Genomic DNA, 24,334 nt, shown 5'->3' with positions numbered 1-24,334 from the left:
TTATCCTAAATAAAATTAAAGATGAAGATAACTTTATAATTAATAGTAACAAAGAAGTTTGGGATTTTATAAACGATAACAACATTAATAAACTTAATACTTATGATTTTGAAAATTTATACCCTATTCTGCTTCATGAAAAATTCATAAATGTCTATACTTTTATATATGACGAATATTTAAATGAAGATATTATTACAAAAAATAATTGACTAGAATTATGTAAATTTAATATTTCAGAAAATTATGTTTTTAATGGAATTAATCTTTCTAAACATTAAAGGGCATTCCAATGGGAACAGCTTTCTGAAGTGTATTAGCCAATATTTTCCTACATTACTATGAGAAAAAAATAATTAAACACAATTTAATAAATGGTTGGAGATATACTGATGACTTGCTTTTGTTGAACTTAGATAATACTAATATTGTTACTAATTTTTATCCAAAAGATTTTGTGCTAACTGAAAGAAACACAAATCAACTTGAAGCTACCTATCTGGATTTAAAAATCGAAATTTCTAATGGTAAAACATTAGTTGGTAAGATATGATAAAAGGAATGAATTCAACTTTAAAATAATTAAGCTTAGTAATTACTATTCTAATATAAATTCTAAAATTTTCAAAAATTTAATTTTTCTCACAAGATTATTAGATTAATTTAATTAGATTAAAAGAGATTGTAATAACAAAATTTCTTATATTGAAGCAACAAATAATCTCATTAAAAACTTAACTACTAATGAATTTCCCAGAAACTGATGTAATATAGAAGTTCTAATAAGAGAAGAATTGACATCTTATTTATCTTTTGGCAAGGCTAAAAATAGATTTTCGGTTACATGTCAACTAACTCGCTGAAACCCACCAACTGTTTATTACTTTTAATGACGAGGCGTTTTTATGCAGTAAGGACGTGGGAAACGTGATAAAAGCCTTTTTTTGTAGAGATTTGACCTGCTATTGGTATGTTCTTTCCTTTTTATTTCTATAATTGATTGTGAGTGTTCTTTTATAGTTTATATTATGTTATTATAATTTTCTCTTAAATTAGATATTGTAATTTGTTGTTTCATTTATGTAAAAACTGGTTTATCTCTAAGGCCTCAATTTCAGGGGATTTTTGGGTCACGTGGGTCAGTATTGTTGGACAAAATTGGACCCCTCACAGAAAAAATCCCTTGTTTGAGTTCCCACCTGAGGGTGAACCATGAGAAAGTTTTCAGGCCGGATTCTTAATTTCTTCCTTTATGATTCAATATATATATATTGCTAATATTGTCTTGGTATTAGTAGTAGCAGCATTAGAGCTCTCCAAATACAATTGTATATTTTTTAGTTTGTTTTCAGAAATGAATTTCAATTTTAATTGAAATTTCATAATGCATATATTTTTGATTTTCTTTACACGCACACATATATAATTTCTTTGTATTTAGTTTAATTAGTTCTTTAAAGCCCTTTCTTCAGCTTCGTAGATTTTCTTTTATTATTATTAGAATTTAGTAGATAGAGGCCTAACTATAAAGCTCAATATGTTAGAACTGAGTCACCAAGAAATAAACCAAATTTCATAAAAAAGGACTTCGAATGAGATAGTTCCGCCGCCGTTTCAAAAAAAGTACAAAAACTCTTAGCGATTTATCATTTTTCACGATAGAAAATGGCGTGCTTCAACTAGCAGAGGGAGATTTTCTTAATAAAAGATTATTTTTAACGAATTTGATATTATCATCTATTTGTCTATTTTTTCTCAGTCGAATTTTAATTGAATCTAGGCGCAATCCATTCTTTTCTATGAGTAAATTTCTAGTTCGGGTTTGGAATCTGACTGAGCTAAAATATTTCTTATTGGAAACTTGTCTTCTAGTTCTTTTTGGCAATTTTTTTTTGGGGGGGGGGGCGTTAAGATTCGGCATATAATTTGATTTCAGTCATTCCATTATCTTTAGATGTAGATGCCTTCAAACAGGGAATTAAATTTTATGGTTATGCTTTATTATGCAAAGAGAAAAAATCAAAATATAGTCCTAATGTCAGATGCCAAACTTTTATAAATGCCTCAATATCTTTGCTACATTTTTGTATAATTTGCAAGGAATCGAGAGGAAAATATGGAATCAATTTGGATGGTATTATAAATTCTTGACATATGTGCCTTACAAATGCATTTTATCTTACACTACATTGCACATCATAGACTTTTTTGAAGAATGGATGCCAATATTATCATGTGATCATTAGTTAATTCCATTCAAAATTTAATTTTTGACTATGGGATATTTCTAAATTTATAATTTTATTGTTATTGTTAAATTAAAAATACAAATCATAGGATAATATATACAGTAGTTATAAATAACCCCATTAAATAACATAATTTCATGCTTTTAAAGATTTATTCATGAATTCGTTTACATTTACATTACAATTTCTTAGCTACCTGATTTAAAAATGTAAACTATGACATGGATATTTTAAGCATATGTTGGACAAGCTGAGATCAGAATGAAATTAATACTTTTCGAAAATAATATTTAATTAAGACCTTATTAATATTTCCTTGAGATAAAATTTTATATTTCTGTATTTTCGTGAACTAATGATTAAAATTACGGGGAATGGAGATAAGTAGTGCAAGCAATTCGAAAGTTTTAAAGTCGATAATTTGATACAGATGATTATCGGTACCAAGGATTGTTTCCTCATTAAATAAATACTTTCAAATATACAATTCCTTCATTAAAATATAATTAATCATTCATTTAAATTAAAGTATTTGATGGATGTTCAATTTCCCTTTTGTAATAACAATACAAAAGCAAATAATTTATTGTATAGAAAATAAAAATATAACTTTTAGGATTTATTAACTGAAATATTATTATCGCTTAAAAGAGTTTTAATAATTTAAACCGGGTTGTTTAATTTTTAAAATTTTGGTTCGAAAACTAAATAATATGTTTGGTTAATAATAGTTTACAAGTTGAGATGAAAGATTTCAATGCATATTGACTTCAAATAATTAATCAAATTAATATGATTTTAATTAAATGAAGAAGGTTTCAGATTACAATCAATTAAAACATTTTCAAATATCTTTTTAAAGAGAAAGATTAAGGAACCGATATACCTTCATACACTAGTGATTTAATTCAAACATAAATTATATTTTTGAAGATTTTATTTGCTTTATATTTAATTCCCTTTAAAGGAAAGAAAGGCTCTATAAATTAGAAGAGACATCTTAAATTATTGAGAAATGTTATATACTTTTGAATTGTTTCAAAAAATAATGTTAGATTTGTGTGCAAACGAACAATTCATTTATACGATAGGACAATTGTTCCGAAGAGCAAGCTTTCTTAGTGGTAATGTCTAATTAAATATTTATATGCAATTTCACCGAATTTAAACATTCTTTTAAACTTCGAAATGTCTCTTTTATAACTACAGTTACATTTGAATTCTTTTGACATTTTGTGAATAAGACTTTTAATTTCAATTTTCGTCTGAGTAAAACTATTTATCTGGTTTAAACACATTAAGAATTTTTAAATTATTTAGAACGAGCCACTATTTGTTATCAATTAAGATTCACTATTGTAAAATATAATTTAAGTTACTGTTTCTCTATAAAGAATTAAAACAATTCCCATGTATTTGATAATAATGGCTAGATTGAAAAACTTAAGCATTAGTATTATGTCTTCAATGATTGTAAAGTGTAATTTATCAGAAAAAAATATTTTTGAGTAGGTACAAAATTATATAACAACGTTTAATTATGCATAGCATATATTCCAAGCTCTGTACATGTGAATTTATTGCTAAAAAATAATTTTAACTTTTATATAAGTGTTTTATTATTTTATTTTTTCGCATAGATGCATTGTTTATATTTTTTTAAACATATGTTAAAAATTTTCTTTGTAAAACTTAAAAATCAAATATATGAAAGAAAAATATTTAGTAGTTTACGAATATTTTTTTTTATTTTTAAGTATTAGAAATAATTATAGCTTAGAATAATTTCCTACGCATGGGCAAACGACTTTTTATTAATAAATTATTTACATATGTTTATTTTATATTAGCCGCCTTTGGCGACCAGCCGGTTTGCCCATCTTAATGCTCGTTAAAATTTTAATTATTAAATATTTTATGTAACTTTTATTTTAATAGATTCTTCATCAAAATATTTTAAAGCTTCAAATTTTAATAGTCATATAATTCACTCATAATATTATAAAAGCCTTCAGCCAAAACGTAATATGTATCTCTAATTTTCTGTTAGCTCCAGTAGAATTTATGCTTTAAATTAAAGTGCAAATAATTAAACTGCAATTAATATAGTATTTTTTTTTTTTTTTTTACTGAAACGAAGCATTTTTTTTTAAATATGAGTACTGAAAACAGAATTACTGAGTATTTTAAACCTTATGGGCACTAAAGAATATCCTTCATAATTTATGTAATATCTCAAGAAGTTTTCAACAAAACTTTCTCAGATTCATCATAAACAGATCGATTAATAAACAATGTTTAATTTTAAAGGCACTAAACACTAAGAAAGTAAACAGAGTCGTTTGAAATAATCTGTCGAAAACATGTTAAACCGTCAAAACCAAGTCCGTATCCGTTGAAAATAGTTGTCAACAATCGGAACACAATGCGCATGCATGAATTTTCAACGCCAATTATGGTAACGCAAATGCGTGAATTTTCTGCGCCAGTTGCGGTAACGCTACGCAGATTAGAAATTTTTAATTTCCTTTATTCTTTTTTATTTTAATTCAAAAGTACTTCAGAATAAATCTTGAAAAATCGATTAATTAACAATGTTTAATTTTAAATGCATCAAACATTAAGAAAATAATCAGAATCGTTTGAAATAATCGGTCGAAAATATGTTAAGCCTAATCTCATCAGTGTGGGAAAAAAACTGAAATCTTACACATTTGGGGGAAATGAAAAGATTTTTTGGCGGGAAAGTTAGTTTTTAATTAATAATTAAAATTCTAATTCAAAATTCAAAAAAAGAGACCCCCAAGTGCACATTTCTGACCTCCAACGTATGCCTGTGCCAAATTTGGTAGCTATAAGTCGTATGGTCTGGCCTGTAGAGCGCCAACGCACACGCACACACACACACACACACACACACACACACACACACACACACACACACACACACACACACACACACACATATTGAGCTTTATTATAAGTATAGATAATCCACTCAATTTCCTAAAAGGAGATATCAGAACTGAAAAACAATTCTTATTACAGTATTAAATAATATAGTATAATATGTTAGATTACGTGAAAAATTTTATTAAGAGAGCTATCAGAGTGAATATTTTGAATTTGTATTAAAACCACGTAGTATATGATAATCTGCCGATTGCTGATAAATGGATAATGTTGTTATAGCGTTTTTGACTTAACGAGTGTATTTGGTGCCAAATTTTCTCTTAACATTAGAAATGTCACGTATCTCAATAAAGCTTAGTTCTTGAGATGCGGTAAAATATCTAGACAGACTCATTTCATTGTATTATAAAAGATGGAAAACTAGTTGAAGTTTAGTTTTCGGGTTGGTCCTTTTTCTGAGCATGGCGAGGACTAGAGAGCTCTATGATATTTGCGATTCTTGCTTTTATATATTTATAGTCTGGACTTCATGAATTTGTGGTTCAAATTAAATAAGCATTTTTCTTCCTAATTAAATTTTGAGAATTTTCACTGAAGAATTGTCTAGAAATTAATTATTTTTAATCCAAATCATTTTTACTATTAACCTTTGCTGTCCATGTCCCTGTCAAAGAGAAAGACGGTGGCGTGGTGTAATAATATATTACATGCAATAAGCAAAAAAGTCATAATTTTGACACTGTATTACAAAGAAACTATTTTTTCCTAATTGCATGTTGAGAAAAGATTGTTAAATTTTTTACACAGTGTTATTAAAATATTTTTCTAAATACAATTGATAGAGTAGCTATTTTAAAACATTAAGAGAAACTTTCTATTGAGTGGGAAAAGTTATAGAATTTTCTTTCTAATAAGCTTTTGTCAAATAAACAAAATAAATTGATTATGTAAAAATTATTACATTAGCATAAAAATGCATAATAATTTTGTTAAAAATTGTATTTATTTTCAATTTTCTGATTTCTGATTAATTGGAAATTTATCAGCAAACGCTAGATTAGTTTTTAAATGTTTTTATTGAATGACATGTTCCATGGTTTTAAAGATGGACTTTGTTACGAATTTCCTGCACAAATCCTTAGAGATTTCTTTTGAGACTACCTGGACTAAATATTTAAATTTTTGTATTCTTTTGTGTCTCATTGACAATGTGTTTCTTTTATATTTTTAGACTTAATTATCGATTGATAAATTAAATAAATTTTTATTAAAATATCTGATGCACTGGAAATTGAATTTAGAAAATTTAAATACAGAAATAATTCAATTAAAAATAATTTTTAAAATGCTTTTTAAATTGGGAACTAAAAAAAATAGAAACTAATTAAAAGAAAAAATGCATATTTTATTACAGTAATAAAAAAGTGCTTTTCTAAAGGATTTTATTAAAATTTATTTATCTCAGCATTAGTTTAATTGCATAACAAACTATTTAAATTGCTACATCATGGGGATCAATCCATTAAAGAAAATATCTACAATAAAAGAGATTATCGTCATATTGTTTAACTTCCTTGTTTCTCACAGAGGATAGTGTGGTAATAAATGTAATAATAATATAATTTTACACTTTATATATATATATATATATATATATATATATATATAATAAAACAAAATAAATTTATTATTATTTAAATTTAATTTGATTTTTAATGAAAAAAATTAATTCATTGAAAAATGTTCAATTAATATTTATGTTTTTTACCTACTAATTATATTTCGGAAATTATTCAAAAATCCATTTAACCAATTACTGTAAGATTTACTAGAAAATTAGGAAAATAGCAATGTTTTGCACATGTTTATTCCCGTACGAAAAAAAAAAAAGAGAGAATTATTTGAAACGAAACATTTGAATATAATCATCTTTTATTCCAAATAAATGAATTCGTATATTTTAGAATAAATAAATTTCAGAAAAAATAGTTATCACCATATTAAATAATTTCATAAGTAAAAAAAAACACCCTAAGCGTTGAGTTTCTGATACATATTTAAAAAAAAAGGTTTTAGTTTTATACTTTTAGCGTAACGTTATATCACCATTTTTTAAATTGCTAAATAATAACATTTAATCATAGTCGTGATAAGAAATAATGCATTATTAATTGCTATAATATGAAATAATATTTTATTCTTGATTATGATAAATAATATTTTAAATTGCACATTCAACTCACATAAATGGTTTCTGCATATATTATATTCATAAAATCATTTCATCATCTGATTATAAAGTAAAATAACATTTTCTTATAATCAGCATATTAATTAATATTTCATGGATACTGAGTTCTACCTTTTGTTTATGAAAACATTCTTTTGTTTATGAAAACATTTTTTGAAACACTATAAATATTTTCCTACTTACCCTGAGCAATTACTACAAGTAGAAAAACTATTAGTCCAGCCATGCTGTTGGAATATCCATTCACTTCCACACTGACTTCAAACGCTTGCCTGTCAATTCTGAAGTCAAACTGTTGGTCCACTAGCGCGGGAGTGAGTGCTTTGATTGCAGCGCCTCCTCCCAGCAACTGTTCGAAGCGAAATAATTGACCGTTGAAGGGAGATGAAAAGGCACTTGTTGCTTGATCAAACAAATTTTCGCTTTGGATAGCTATCCCAATTAGGCCGAATGTCAATTAATTATTTTAAAAGCAATATTGTTTAAATCAAATACTACATTACAGTTTTCAATCTCTGTGAATTTTTCTTCCTTTCATTCTCCCCATAAAAAGCCAGAATTTTTTAAAAAAATAATTAGATTAGTAAAAATTGCACATTTTCTCATTGCAAATTTTTCTTTCTGTTTGGGTTCTAGCAATTGTTAAGCCATAAAAATTTAATTTGTGTTTTAATTAAAAATATTACTTTTAAAATATTGGTTTCACGTCTTTTTACGAATATTCATGAAATAGTAATTTCAGTTGAACCGTAATTTCATTGCAAAAAATTCCAAAACTTTTATGTTTTTTCACATAAAGAAATTAAAAAGTCATATATTTTATTAATTATACATGATTAGAATATTTCAGAAATAAAAACATTTTTAATACCTTTCAGTCATCTTTTTAATTTTTTTAACAAGGTTAATAGTACATCAACATCATTAGACAGCATAGCGAAGCTTAGGGCAAGCTTTTTATAAAAAGTAAACAGCACGTGCAATTTTGCGTTTCATACAGTTGTTACGTAGTGTGTAATCATTCGAACTGTGGCTCCACTCTAGCTAACTTCCACGTTGCATTGCGTATTGTTTTCTCACAGAACAGAAACGGCGAACCGGCAAATTCCTTTCTGAATCTATACAGGTTATAAATACCTTCTCAATTTCCTTTTTCGTGCTCTCTGCCTTCTCGAATAAGGATGTTTTAGAATTTAAAGTCCATTTTTTCCTTTTCAAAAATAAAGGTAGATTTCAAAAAAAAAAAAAAAAAAAAAAAAAAAGAAGGGACTCTTTGACCTTTAATAGAAAATAGCAATAAAAAGAAGTTATATTATTTGTTTGCACATTTGAGATTTAAAATTTATTATCCATATAAACTTATATAAAATGATACTATCGTCCTTTTGGAGTTTTTAATGTTTTCGGTTTATATAGATTTATTTTGTACAAAACTGAAGTCTTTATACAATCAAATAATAAATACTTTTTTGCTTATCGTAGTTTCCGAGATAAAATGAATCAGTGACATTTTAGAATTAAGGGTGATGCGATCTCTCTCTCTCACACACACACTCTGAATTAGTGAGTGGCTTCTTTATTGCGGATAAGAAATCCAATACTCTATACTTCGAAATGTAAGCTAATAGTCTAATGGACTTTCCAAATACTAAACTAAATAAACTAAAAACAGCCTCAAAGAAACGGATTTCCAGTTTTAGTTCATCTCATGCGTACTGAGAAAAATCTCCTTTTAATGAAAAGTCAATGAGCGCAAATCCTTTTGAACTGACATACAAATCCTCTCGACTTAAATTTTCTGTTTATTTTTTCTGTTTGAAGTATTTTTACATTTCTCCTATTTTTTTTTCCTGTTACTGTGTTGCTTTTGTGTCATTTTAATGTTAGTACTTGTTTTGTTTTGTTCATTTCGTTCTTGTACTTTGTCTCTGATGTAGTCCCTTTTGCTTGAAAAAAATTAATCACTGTTTAATTCATTTCCATCTGCAGTGCAACAACATTAAACACTAAAATTGTAGGATTTATTGGATGGGAGTAAGAAAAATTTACAAGTTCTTCGTTTGAATACAGTAGTTTGTATTTTATAGTTTGTTTCTAGTAATAGCAGTTTGTAACTTAAGTAAAATTTGATATTTCCATTGTCTTATGTGAAGTTACATAATAGAGAAATATTAATAAGATAAATTTTGGGGTAAATTTTGACCCGAGGTAAGAATGAATTTTGAGAGTAAAGAAAGAGGTAAATTTTGACCCTAAACCGAGAGCGAGTAATTGAGGTTATTTCATCAAAATTGTTTTAATGCCCTTTTCTCAATGCAATGTGTGGTTATTCTTCTACTCAATGTACAAATCGACATAAGAATTCCTGGTGCATTAGCAAAGCACATATTCCGATGTGTCCTCAGCAATAAGTTCTTACGCGTTTAAAACATTATAAAAATTTCATTACGCGTACATTTCAATATTTTCCAATTTAAAAAAAATGAAATTCTCAAATGGCAGTGACTGCATATTGCGATAGTTAAAAAAAAATAATATTTGGTAGTTTATTATAGTAGGTATATTTGGTAGTTTATTACTTATTTTACTTACGACGTCAAGAGTTAACAGATTCTTATTAAATTGTTATTACAGGTAGACAAAGATTTTCTTAAGCCGTGGCCGTTTAAATTTTGAATATTTCTTTTTGATGATAATATTAAAAAAGCATAATACATAAATAAAACCAGTATGCTGTAATCGTGTCGACTTTTGCGTTTGGACAGCCGAATAGAGCGACTTCTTCAAAATGGATTTCGTACAAAATTTGAAAGTTTTCTATAAATATGCTGTAAAGATAATTAAACACATTTCATCCGTCTTGCTGAATGTAATTTTGAATTACGGACGTCTAAAACATAGAGATTCTTAAAAATCTGGAATTCGAATTGTAATACTCTGTATTAATGTGCCTCGTGTACGAGAAGACAAAAAAAAAGCTGACACAAATACTTTATATTTATCTTCTAAAATCAATAAATGATATTTTCTTCAGTTCTTAGTTTGGTTTTTGAATAAAACAAATTAACTGAAAGCAGCTATCGTATGTTACGTAAAAAGTAATATTAAGAGTTGAATGAAAGATTCCATTTAGTTATGAATTTGAATTAAAAAACAATTTCACAGCATTTTTATTCCTATTTCTTTTCTATTGCTTTTAAAGGGATAGTCATGAAATATGTATTCGAATACTTTACATATCAATCTTCCAATATATTCCAATTCAATATCTTCCAATATTAATATCCAATATCCAATACTTATATTCCAATTTAACCTTTTCATCATAAACATAAGAGAAAAATTATTTGATTTGTTTTTTAAGCAGTACCGTTGTTGACTCGAAGCGAAAAAACAAGCACGTGTGGTTGTAAAAGATCAATAGATAAATAAAAAACGCAGTGGCACCCAAACTGTTGGTAATGTTATTATTCATTATTAAATTGAATGAATGAATTTAAAAATTTCATTATTAATAATTTGCGACAATTTTAAACAATAATTTCATACATAAGTTAAAACTTCAAAAATGTAATTCTTACTTCAACGCTTTTTTACTTAGAAATATATTTTTTGAATGTTTGAATGTAAGAAATTTAATCTTAGGATAGAAAGGGGTATTTGATGTTAACATCATTCAAAACAAAGTTCCATAATACATATATGTATTATTTGGTTTTAGTTTTACTTACTTGAAGAATTGAAAAAAATATATCGAAATCAAGTTTAAGAGTACATTTCTTAAATTCTGAAACTTTCCAGAATCAATTTAAAAAAAGCAAATAGAGTGCTAAGTTGCACAGATAAAAGAATAGATGAAAATTTATATTTATGCCTCTCTTTTTTTCTTAAAAATAGTGATAAGCATATTAGTTGAATAATATTGTATCAAAGCTTTTCAAAAAATATGTTGCTATAAAGGAAATTCGATTCCATAATCGAATGTCCCAAATATTCCAAAGGTAATAACTAAAAGTAGAATATACATGAAATACTTTTTGCTTTATTCTGGTTAAAAATAAGCAAATATAATGAGAATTTTACTTTTTGTTTAATTAAAAAATAATGTTAAACTTCATTGCGAAATAATGTTCTATTTTCATTTGAAACTCTTTTATTTTCATTTTCTTTTTGGCGCTTAGCAAGTTTGGAGAATTATGTAAAATTATTAAAAATTGAGCTGCATATAAAAAAAAAAGTTAATCTAATATTTTATTTGAAAATCATGATTTTTCTTTTCAAAAAGACCTAAAAAAGTTTAATGTCCAAAAAGACTATATGAGAAAAGATCTAACAAACAAAATGATTTCAGGATTCTATTACATAGTTTGGGGATTTTAAAAAGTATTCATATCTATGTTCGAAAAACTCAAGTTTTAATTCATCAAAGTGATTTTAAAGACGTGGGGAAAATATAAAGACTTATAAGTTAAATTACCCTGAAGTTTGAGTTAGATCTAAAAATTTTCCCTGTATTTTCTATCTATTTTTCTCTCTACGTTTAATCCATTTTTAGTCTTAATTTCATTGCATATAATTGTAATTAACAGCAAAAAAAAAAGAAAAAAAGAGTGTGATATCATAAAAGGGTCACCAAAAAAATACTTTTATCACTTCACGAATTACTCATGTTTTATAAATTTTGTACTTTATATCTGTCATTAATTAGTCAAAAAAAATAATTTCTTAGACAGGGTCCAATGAAATATTTGGAATCCGGAAATAATTGCCATTATTCCAGAATTTCAAAATAATTACCATTGGAAAAGGAATGGATGGGAAAGAAGCTTAAAGTTTTTTCTAGCTCTCTTTTTCTTATCAAAAATCAAATCCCCTCAAGTTTCTTTATTTAAAAGTACGTAAGCCGGCGGTAATTTCATTGCGTCTTCAATAACAAATAATCCGATTAAATAAAAAAAAAAATATATTTTTTGTACTTTTTCATCCCTAATTCTTATCTTTATTCCTGTTTTACATTTTATGAAGAAGCTTATTATATAAAATGAAGATCATCCGCCATTATTTTCCTCTTATTTGTTATCTTAATGTCATATTCGTTATCTTAAAAGTATTCATTATCACAATTTCGATGTTAAATTGGGGCAAAAGAAGCATATTTATTTCTAGTTTCTTAAACGAAGATTTTACAGAGCATTTGTGTATTGTTGGAAAATGTTTGCATAGTAATACAGTTGAATTTGTTAAATTTTAATATGCATATATTATGTTTTATTCTGTTATTAATATGAAGATATTTTTTTTCTGTGTTGATAATTAAACGTATTAAGCATTGCCGTAAAGACGATCATTTATGTACATGCTTGAAATTCAAATCTGTTATTTCATTTCTGCTACTCGGTTATATGATATTTTATTAAATATTTATATACGTTGATTTGATTACGTTAACCGTTACTTCCCTTCTAATAACCTTTGCATCATATAACAGATTTTTATTATTATTTGATTTTAGTTTTACTAACATGAAGCACCGAAAAATATTGAAATAAAGAACAAATTTCTAAAATTTTGAAACATACCAGTATATATTTTTAAAAAGGCATAGTTATTAATGCAAAAATTTATATTGTTGACTTTCTTTATTACTTAAAAATAGTAATACACAAATTAGTTGAACTGTGCTATCAAAACTATTTAACAAATACTTTACTATAAAATAAAATATGTTTAATTAATTCCATATTCGATTGGCCAATCGGGAGTTTCAAAAATAATAACTATGAATAGAATATAGACAAAATACTTCATGCTTCATTCTGGATAGAAAAAATAAACCCAAATAGAAGCTGAAAAGACGCATTTTTACTGCACTTAACTTACTGAAAAGAAGTATTTTGACACCTTGGATCTGAAAGATAATTATCATTGACCTTAATTTGCCATCAAAGTTGACATATATATATATATACAAAAATGGGCATAATAATATTGATATAGCAAGTATTAATTTATTTAACATCAATATAGTTTAAAGTATAATAGTGTAATATGTGAGCAAATGTTTCGTATTCTCGAATAATATGCATTCGGATTTTTTGCGATTATATGTTTTTTCAAAGACAAAGAGGTGTTAAGTAAATCAGTAGATGTAGATGGTAATAAATAAAAGTAAGTTAGTGTTAGATATACAGTTTTCATAGTACTACACCTCGTTACACTAAAACAAAATATAATGCAAAGGCCGTGGCTGTATGATGGTAAGATCTAAGATTCAGAAGTTGATGGGTTCTGTTATTTTGCATGTTAAGTTTATCGGGATCAAAGGGCTTCCTCTGATGCTGTGTAGGAGTTGGAGATGGGGTTTTAGCTCAGATATCGTTTTCCTCTTCTTACTGTAGATCAAAATTGAGAGTCCATCCAAATAAATCTCATTAGTCCTCATTTTAAAAAGAGACTTTAATATAACTAAACCAAATTAAACTAAGCCTACTCTTTAGGAAATCGTGCTGTGGCATGCTATGGGCGTTATTGTTGAATGAAGTACATTATTTTTATTTTATAATTATTCATTGTGTTTGCAGCTCTATTTACAGTGGTGTCCAAAATTAGGGACACTTTTGAAAATCGTTAAGTTTTTTTTTAACTTTGTATACTTATAGAAACTGTTACATTTCACAAAATGCCAACCTTTACATATCATTTTAAAGAGAATTTAATGCTGATTTCAATACCAAAAGCAGAATTCAAATATTTGCAATACAAAAAACTTATTCTCACTTCAATCTGAATAACAAACACAGTGATGAAATGGATTGTAATTTCTAACTTTCCTGATAAATCATTGTTCTTGTTCCGGGAGCCAATCAAATGTTAATAACTGCTAGCAGAAGCTGACATCATGTTTAAAGTTGGAACAAATCATTATTGTGCTTTTTTTGTAGAAGGAGAACTGTTTATTTATGTAATCTAATTGCAAGTTAGAAATTTTTTTAAACTTTTTAATATACAGTTGGAATTTTTGTAAATACTTCTAATATTTATTTAAGAAGCAATGACATCAAATAAAAGAACATATTGGATACTTATAAAGAGAACAAAGATTATTGTGTTACAAGAAAGTGGTCTTTTTTATGTTGGAATTGGACAGGTGGGTGGATCAGTGACTACATCTGGAGTCCGAAAGTTTTGTTTACGATATCAGGAGACAAATTCAATTAAGAATAAAACAGGAAATGGCTGAGAAAGGTGCACTGCATCTGCTGTTGATGGAAGAATAAAATGACTATGTCTCCAAGATAGAAGAATGTCATCAGCGGCCATCAGAAGTCAATTGAATGATGCTGGCATTTATGTCAGTTCAAGAACAATTAACAGAAGATTATTAGATGTTGGACTAAGAGGTAGAATTAAACTAAAAAATCCTTATCACAATTTACAGCAGCGTATAAAAAGATTACATTGGACAAAGGATGCATTAATTGGACCGATAATTAGTGATCTCAAGTTATACGGAGTGATGGAACAAAGATATTGTTATTCGTAGTGATGGCGAAAATATGTAGGACATAGAATAGGTGAAGAGCTACATCCTGACTGCATTCAGGCAACTATGAAGAACTCAATTAGTGTTATGACTCGGTCATGCATGTCAGCTGACGGTATTAGTCCCCATGTTATCTATAAGACATTAAATGCGATAAAATACCTTGACACTACTCTAGAGACAAAACTTACAAAATCAGTCAGTGATCTCTTTCCCAACAACACATAATTTATTTTTCAGCAGAATTCAACTCCTTGCCAGACAGCAAAAATATCGAAAACGTGGTTTAGTACAAAGAGCATTTAATTATTATCATGGCCAGGAAACCATCCTGACATCAAAATTATTGGGAAATTATGGCACCGTTTCAAAACTCTTGTATATATGAAGCGTTCATCAAATAAAAGAGAATTAATTGAGTCTATAATTGTTTCCTGGCATCATGCAACAAAGAAGGAAGAGCTTAAATCTCTTGTCAGCTCAATAAAACATCAATGTGAAGCTGTAATCTATATACTTATTATAAAGCTCAATGTGTGTGAGTATGTTGGCGCTCTACAGGCCAGACCGTTTGACCTACAGATACCAAATTTGGTACATGTATACCTTGGAAGTCGGGAATGTGCACCTGGGGTCCCTTTTTTTTGAATTTTTAATTAGAATTTTAATTATTAATTAAAAACTAACTTTCCCGCCAAAAAAATCTTTTCATTTTGACCACTGCTAAATGAGTAAGGCTTCAGTTTTTTTCCCCAACAGTAATGAGCCTAGGTTTAAGATTTATCGGCTGATTATTTCAAACGATTCTGTTTATTTTCGTAATGTTTGATGCATTTAAAATTAAACATTGTTAATTAATCGATCTTTCAGATTCATTCTCAAGTACTTTTGAATTAAAATAAAACAGAATAAAGGAAATTAAAAATGTATAATCTGCATAGCGTTACCCCAACTGGCGTAGAAAAACTCACGTATTTGCGTTACCGTAACTGGCGTTGTAAATTCACGCATGCGCATTGTGTTCTGATTGTTGACATGACAACCATTATCAACAGACGATTTAAATTATTTTTAGATTAGTTGCTTGCTTTTGTAATTAAAGTGTATTTATGTTAGTTATATATTTTTTGTATATGCTTATTGCTTTAAGACCATCGTTTTTTAAGTAGTTTTTTTTAACCTGTTTTCAACTGATTATTTTAAACGATTCGTTTTATTTTTTTAGTCTTTGATGCATTTAAAATTAAACATTGTTAATTAATCAATCTGGTCATGATGAATCTGAGAAAATTTTGTTGACAAATTTTTGAAATATTACATAAATAAGAGAAAGATATTCTTTAGTGCCCATAAAGTTTAAACGCTCAGTGATTGTTTTCAATAATCATATTACAAAAAAATACTTTGTTTCATCAAAAAATATTATTATATTAATTGCAAATTAATCCTTTCCACTTTAATTTAAGGTATAAATTCTACGGGAGCCAACAGAAAATTAGAGAAATACATATTACGTTATGACTGAAAGCGTTTATAATACTATGAGTGAATTATGTGCCTATCAAAATTTGAAGTTTCAAAATATTTTGATGAATAAGCTATTAAAGTAGGAATTGCATAAAGTATTTAATTATTAAAATTTTAACGAACATTATGCTTGGTGAACCGGCTGGTCGCCAAAGGCGGCTAATCACAAATAAAGGCAACCCTACTAAGTACTGGTAACTCACTGCAATAATCAACATCTAATGTATCTCTATAATTATTGCCGCTCAACCTTTTTTGTATTGTAAATATTTGAATTTTTCTTTTTGTATTGAAATCAGTATCAAATGCTCTTTAAAATGAGATATAAGAGTTTACATTTTGTGAAACGTTACATTTTATATAAGCATACAAATTTAGAAAACTTAAAAATTTTCAAAATGCCTACAATTTTGCCCACCGCTGTACTTGTTTTTCTTTAGATTTGAAAACTGAAATTTTAATTTCATTGAATTTTCATTGCATTTTTCTGGTTAATACAGATTAATTTTTCATTTACTTTATTGCTTCTTTAATAAAGTACTAAGTTTGAATAATTTAATGAAATGATTAATGATAAGAAATTTTGCAATATAATAGCATAATTTAGATTTGTTGTGATGGCATAATTTAGATTACAATAATCAAACATTCAGAAAATTTGGATATGAAACACAAACGTGTGTCAAAATTGTAAAGGGATTTTAAAATAATCCATTATTATAATTATCAAAATTTATTAAGTTTTAAATATAAATTGTAAGTTTAAAATCTGTCTTCGTAATTAGAAAAAAATAATAAATTTTAATGGGATATTAATAGTTTTTCTTGTCTTCAAAGAAAGTAGTAATAATGCAAATAATTATTAATTAATAATGTATTTTGACTAAAAATTTTCATAATCTATTATATTTTTTAAGATCTTACACCCTTTCGGGTAGGCGGGTCGTCGTGGGGTAGACCAAGACCATAATCTAATATATTGACAAAATAAAATGCAAAATAAGGAATTTTAATTATAACTTTAATGAGCTTTGGTTATTAAGCTAAACAAAACATCTCCGAAATAAAATATAAATTTGCTAAGTGGAAGAAACTAAGTAATATGTAAATTTACATAGAATTAAATTTTTATTATTTTTGTTTGAAATGTTTCTTGCGATTTGCATTTTTTAGAATTATAATATATTTTAGAATTGTCATAAAATATCCGAATAAAAAATAACGTTTGATGAAGTTTTTGCCTGAATATGTATAGATGTATCAAAATAGCACCATCAAATAAAATAAAAATTAGCAAAATGAATTCATAAGTGGCAGAATTGCGAAAATTCCATGTTTAAATTGTTTGGTCTCAAATGAATTTGACAATTCCACCTATTTAATTCCGAACTAAGTCAAATTAAATGTAAAAAGGATTTGGCGAGTAATGTTACGAAAATGGATATGCATTTTATGTTACAGTAAGATACTGGAAATTGTGGGGTAGGGGGGAGCGTAACATTTCGAAGTTTAACCATCGAATTTTTCAAACATATAACATGAGTTGTTTGAGCATTTATAGGAAAGATTATGTGAAACTGCGTCTTTCATAATAAAAGCATTTTGTGGTCATTAATTGAGAAAGATATAATTCGTCATAGTCTGTACTAAGGTAGAAATTGAATTTAATGAAAATCTTTCACCAAACAAACGCTCATTTATTTCCATGAATTTTTCTGTACATTCAAAATTTATTTACACCGTCATATTCTCATACGATCTAAATTTGAATAGAATAGTCTTGTTTCATTTAATCCAAATAAGGCTTTCTTTTTATACTTCTACATATAACGAATTTGTTTCCATAAGATTATTTATATTAAGTCACTTCTTTTTAAAACGGATTATATAAAGAAAATATTCCTTTTTAGTCGGTGTAAATTATTCCTTGTAATTGGTAAAATTGGTCCATTTTTTGAAGTAATGGAGTTTTGTTTTGAAAGTTCTCTCAAAATTGGAGGATGCTGGAAGGGGGGGGGGGGCGTGATATCATTAATGACAAGTCTAGAAGACAAAAGTTTCCATACGAAATAAAAATGGGCTAAAACTAACAATTCATCTAATAGGAATCTGAATTTGACTTTTAATATAAAGATAGCACAGACCATCATCATTTAATGAAGCAAATTTTAAATGGAAAAAAAATATGAAGAACACAATGAACATATAGCAAATTTCCTGGCATAAAACCATTATAAAATCTTTTGTTAGTTTTTGCAGACATAAAGGAATAATATCTTTCTTGATTTATACGAAATGATTCAAGTGGTTTAGTTATGATGACTCACAATGTTGACACAATGTTAGTCAAATTTTAATGCAACCTCAGTATTAAAAAAGGGCAGATTATATGGATGATATAATGTTGAATAATTATATAAAGACCTTATCGTTGACCCATTAGCTATTTTACATCATACAGGAGGAATTTTGAAGACTAAAAATTAATAGAAAAATAAATTATTCAAATTGATTTCATATTGAATTAAAAATTCGGGAAAAAAAGTAATTAATAATAAACTCTTTATTAAACTCCAATACGTTTCCATAACAAAATTTTATCCTTCTTTTCCAGTGTACAGAGATATTCAAAATCAACCGAGTATATTTAAATGTCTCCTTCTAAAAAAATGTCTCTTCTATTGAATTGCAACCAATATTTGTACAAATTATATCCTAAGTATGAGGTTCTGTTTTCAGTAGAAGAAACAAGTCTTTATTTAAGCCTGTATGATTAATACCTGAAGATTCACATAAGTTATTTATTTTAGAAAGAATATATCCAGCAACTTTTCGTTTATGAGAAAATTTCTATTAATCTCCATTTGGTTGTCAGCTTTTCACTGCAAAAGTTTCAATCTGTTCAAAATATAGAATTATTCTCCTAAGATTTAAAATACTGAAAGTATTTCGCTACATAATTTTTATGTGCCGAAATATTTTGAGCGCAGTAGAGGCATTGTTATTTCTCTTGTTGAATTAGTCTTGTTCTATTAAAGAGCTTGATGAGAAGTCACTCAATATAATTAATTAGCATTATTATCACTAAATTATTTATTTGATAAGAAACACATTTCCTGCAATTATTATATAGGGAGAATAATTTTAGATATTTTCAATTTTGTGAAAATTACTATTATTAAAGCGTCATTTTAACCATACCGATGAAAGTATGAGCTAATGTTTTTCCTTCTGAACTAGAAATTGCATATTTCAGAGAGCATGAATACTAAAATAAGTGACAAAGTAGCTTTTTAGTTTTGTAAAGATACTCCTTACTTATTGCAGATCTCTTTCATTTGTACATTTATCACTTTGAATCATTCTGTTTTTTGTTATCATGCCTTATCTTGTTTAGAATAGCCTTTATTTATAGTTTTCATTTTCTACGTCAAGACTTTAAGTAAAGGAAGTGAAATATTGATTTGAAAATTTACTTAAGTTTCATTTCAATAATCTTTAAAATCCCAAAGCAATTTTTTTTTTAAATTTAGTATTTTAAAGTATATTAAAATTTAGCAACCTTTTGATAATTTATAATAAATTTTGAATTTTACAGAAACGTTTTCAATACATTAATTTTTTAGAACAATGCAAATACGATAAGCGTTTATTATATATGCCCCCACATTAAGTTTTTGAAAATTACAATACATCAGTGTTTATAATTTTTTTCAATGAATCGTCTAAATTTATATAAGATGAAATTGAATATATATATATTTTTATTTTGTTGAAATGACATCGCTTTAAAGACTAATATTCATGATGGGAAATATTCAAAATAAATTTGTTTTAACATTTATCTAAAATAATGAGCTTTCCATTATTCTCTTGTTTACTCATCAGAATTTCGATAATGCATTCCCAAAAAACGTGAACATGTATGAGAAAGATATTAGAGTGCATTATTATAGATAGAACGTCATATTTACTCGATAAATGTTGAAATATCCAGTCACAGATTTTTTCATAAAGTTTTTATATATTTCAGTTTTATTAATCAGTTTTTAATATTATATTATTTATATATATTTTATATACTTATATATATATGAAATAATGGTGTGACTATGAAACTGTTTGTCACAGTTTATAATATTTAATAAATCATTTTATCTTTATAAAACGACTGTCAGGTCATTTAGATAGTGAGAGTTACATAAGTCAAACTCTTTTTCAAAGTTTGATCATTAGTGAAAGTGCGTATGTTACTGAATACAGAAGAAAACAAGCCACCAAGCTACTATTCTCTCACTTTTTTTAAAATTTTAAAAACATTTAAACTTATTCACTGTGATGTTATTTTATTATTTTTTTTTAATTTATACTTTCACCAAGCTTAATAAAATTTTGCGCAGGAAGGAAAAAAAAAACAAAAAAAAAACACGAATCTTTTATGAAATTTTGCTGTATTTACTATTCATGAATCTTCCGATAGGTTCAATAATTTAATTTATGAATTAGATTAGCTCATAAACTAGATGTTTCTTTTAAAAAATAATTTTTTTGTAAAAAAAATAATGTTGTGCAACATGTGACAGATATTAACTATCGTAAATTCACTGTATATAGATATACTTGTAGGAATACATGCAACACTTTTAATCCCACTATATTTTCATGCCCTGTTTTCAGTAAAGAGAGTCAGGCTACGAATAAAAGATGTTTATTTGGACAGTTAGAAGGATTCTTCGAATAAGAAAGTGAAATAAATATTTCTCAGAAAGACAACAATAGATATCGCAAATTGAAACAGGAAAAAAAAGAAGGTGCTGAGAGAAAAGGTGTTTTTGATTTATAAATGGAAACACATAATTCAAAAATTAACACTGAAAACGAGTTATTGTATTTGTTAAACAAGTTAAGCATTTGCATTAATGCTGTGTTATAAAATACTAATTTGAGTCACTCAGAAGCAAGATTGGTTAAAGCAAGTATTCACAAGGTAAACAAATGTGATACGACAAATTTCTTAATTTAAACGCACTCATGTTACTAATTTACTCTCTAATGATTCTCATATAGAGTAGTATAACCAAACACTGAGGATTAGCAGTACATAATATAACATATTTGTATAATAATAGTAATGTAGAAAAGGTTAAAAGAAATTTTACGGCTATATTAAGGGTGAATTTACTGCAAACATTTATTGCACAGTGTTAAAAGTATGTCGAAATTAAATAAATCCAGCAATTCACATTCTCTTCTCAAGATTCTCTTCAATTCGTTACTTAACGAAGAATAAAAAGAAACAGTATTTAAAGAAATTGTTAAATTGTCGATAAAAGCGATAATTTTTTTATAGAAATAATATGGCTAAAACGTATAGTGCATTTGTAACACCAAAAAAAGAAACCGTATATCTTGTATACACTATTTTCAAATATGTAACGATAATACAAAATAAAATCCTTAATAGGCTTGGTACTAGGTAATTTTTTAAATATCATAAATAAATGAAGACTTTTTTATGCCAAAATTTCATATTCTAGCGGAATTGGGTTGAACAGCAGAGACAAAGCCAATCCATGGACATTTCTTGTTCGTGTCAATACTAAAGAGTTTTTAAAAATATATAAAAATAGTAAAAAATGCATTTCCCTTAATTTCCAAAATAGTTTTCTAAATTTCCGCTCTTTAAATAAAATATATCAAGGACGTAAAAAGAGATCGAAAAAATATCACGCGGGTCAAAGTATTTTTCGTGAATTATTTTCTTTGTACATTTTTATTCATAAATTACTCCAAGGGTCCAAGAAATTGCACTATATATATTTATTTTCATGTAATACCTTTAATTGCACTGTATATATTTAATATTTTTGATATTTTTAATCTGATAAGGAATTTGTATTCCGAGGTAGGGAAAGATCTTTAGAACTCTCTAAAAATCTTTACAACTATCTAATATTAGTTTTTAAAAAGTTTACTTTAGTCTCATATTTTTCATTCTTTGTTTCAAATTTCTCTAAATAGATTATTCAAATTTATGTAAATTAATTATTACTGCTTTTATTTAATACTTATTTTTATTGGGATATTTCATAAAAATTTAAGTTAAAAGTTTTTTTCATAGAATTTATTTATATCCACAGACTATTTTATATTAAATTTTTGAAACAAAACTTCTTCCAATGTGCTGAATTCTGGCTAAAGATTTTTAATGATATTTTTATTAAACTACACGTTAACGACTTATAAGAAGCAAATATTATATTTCAGACAGTACAAAGACAATTTTTGCAATTCCCTCGTTCAGTTAAAAAAGATAATTCATATTTAAAATTAAAGCATAAATGAGCTTAAGATCTGGAAGGTAAAATTCTGACTAACTTTCAATATTGATATGAAATGGCAAAACAAATAAAACGAAAATATTGGAACTCTAGAAACTATTTCTAATTTAAAAAAAGGTAAAAGATGCTAAACTTTAAGAAGCTTATTGCTTTGGAAGACTAATAATAATCCCTATTACTATTTGAAATTCGAATTTCAATTCAAACAATCCGATTTTCAAGCAAATAAACTTTTTGACTCATAAAAAAATTCCTAATAAAAATTTTCTAATATTCTTCCACATCAAATCAATATATTTCTCCTATTCTGAAAATATTAATTGTGCATAGTTTTTTTAAAAAAAAGAGGTTCATATATGCGCTTTTATTACTTTTTAAGGTAACCGACTACGTTCGAAGCAATATTTTTGAAAACTTGGATTTTTTAATAACTATTTATGGTTTTTAGATGTATTGTCAATTATAAACACTGTATATACAAAAAATTATTTGGAAATATAATATATTTTGAGAAATAGGAAAATTTGTAGTAAATTTTAATGAAATTTAACCTAAACGGTTAACACTCTACACAAAATTGTAATACAGCAATACTATTTGCTTTGTACACAAGTTATAGAATATAATTATGAATGAAATGAACCAAAATCTAAGAAACATTTTGAGATGCATAGGAATTATGGGTAAAAATATAAGTATATATACATTTTTTCCATAAATTTACAACTTAATTTTTCTAAAAACAACTATAAATGAAAAAGTATTTTACCAACAATAAAACTTTTGGTTCATTTCATTGCCCACAGTATTTAAAACACACGCTAAAATTTTTATGTAAATACCTCTATTAGTTTTTGAGATATAATGTTAACAGTGGATAATTTTTATAAAAATTAAAGTTTGAGAAAATTGAGTTTAAAGAAACATTTTAGCTAAAAAATTGTTTAAAGTTATCCTGGATGATAGATCAGAGCTTCCTTTTCCTGGAAAATACTATTTTGGAAAGAGGAAAGCCTGAACCACAAGAAATAATAATAAAAGAAGAATTTGCCAATGTGGTCGATAACCAGTGTTTTTAACATAGTCGGATATGGTCTATTTGAGAGTCTATTTGATAAACATTCAGAATTTCTTTTTTTTTCCCAAGATATGTTTTTCTAATTTTAAATATATTTCTTCAAAATTCTTTTAATTTCATAGATATAAAATTTTATATTATATGTATATGCATTATTCTCTGTAAAACTTAATTCGTCTGTAATATATATTTAACAAATTTTTTTACGGAAACAAATTATGTACTTTTCAGATTTTCATGATATTACTTTTTCTTATATATTATTATTTGAAGTGTATTAAATAAAAATAAGCATTTTTAATTGTTAAATTTTAATTCGATGTTTTTCTACTTTTCCAAACTTTTCAATTAGAATTATTTTTCGCATATTCCTTTATTTTTGAAATTATTGCATCACAACACAGTTTCGATTTGCTCGTAACAATATTTTTA

The 24,334-nt window shown here is 26.4% G+C and overlaps 1 protein-coding gene across 1 annotated transcript in view; it reads right to left on the bottom strand.

Annotated features, from left to right (window-relative positions):
• LOC129961839 (uncharacterized) overlaps window positions 1–7,677 on the bottom strand; it is a 115,062-nt gene extending 107,385 nt beyond the window's left edge. The window contains exon 1 of the mRNA XM_056075422.1: window positions 7,597–7,677. Within this exon, the coding sequence (XP_055931397.1) occupies window positions 7,597–7,639 (43 nt within the window). The 5' untranslated portion in view covers window positions 7,640–7,677. The remainder of the gene's footprint in view (window positions 1–7,596) is intronic.
• Between the last annotated feature and the right edge of the window lie 16,657 nt (window positions 7,678–24,334).

This window comes from Argiope bruennichi, chromosome 2 (genome assembly GCF_947563725.1).
Source record: "Argiope bruennichi chromosome 2, qqArgBrue1.1, whole genome shotgun sequence".
NCBI lineage: Eukaryota > Metazoa > Arthropoda > Arachnida > Araneae > Araneidae > Argiope > Argiope bruennichi.
Note: the sequence above shows the minus strand (reverse complement) of the source record. Positions and strands in the feature narration are given on the sequence as shown.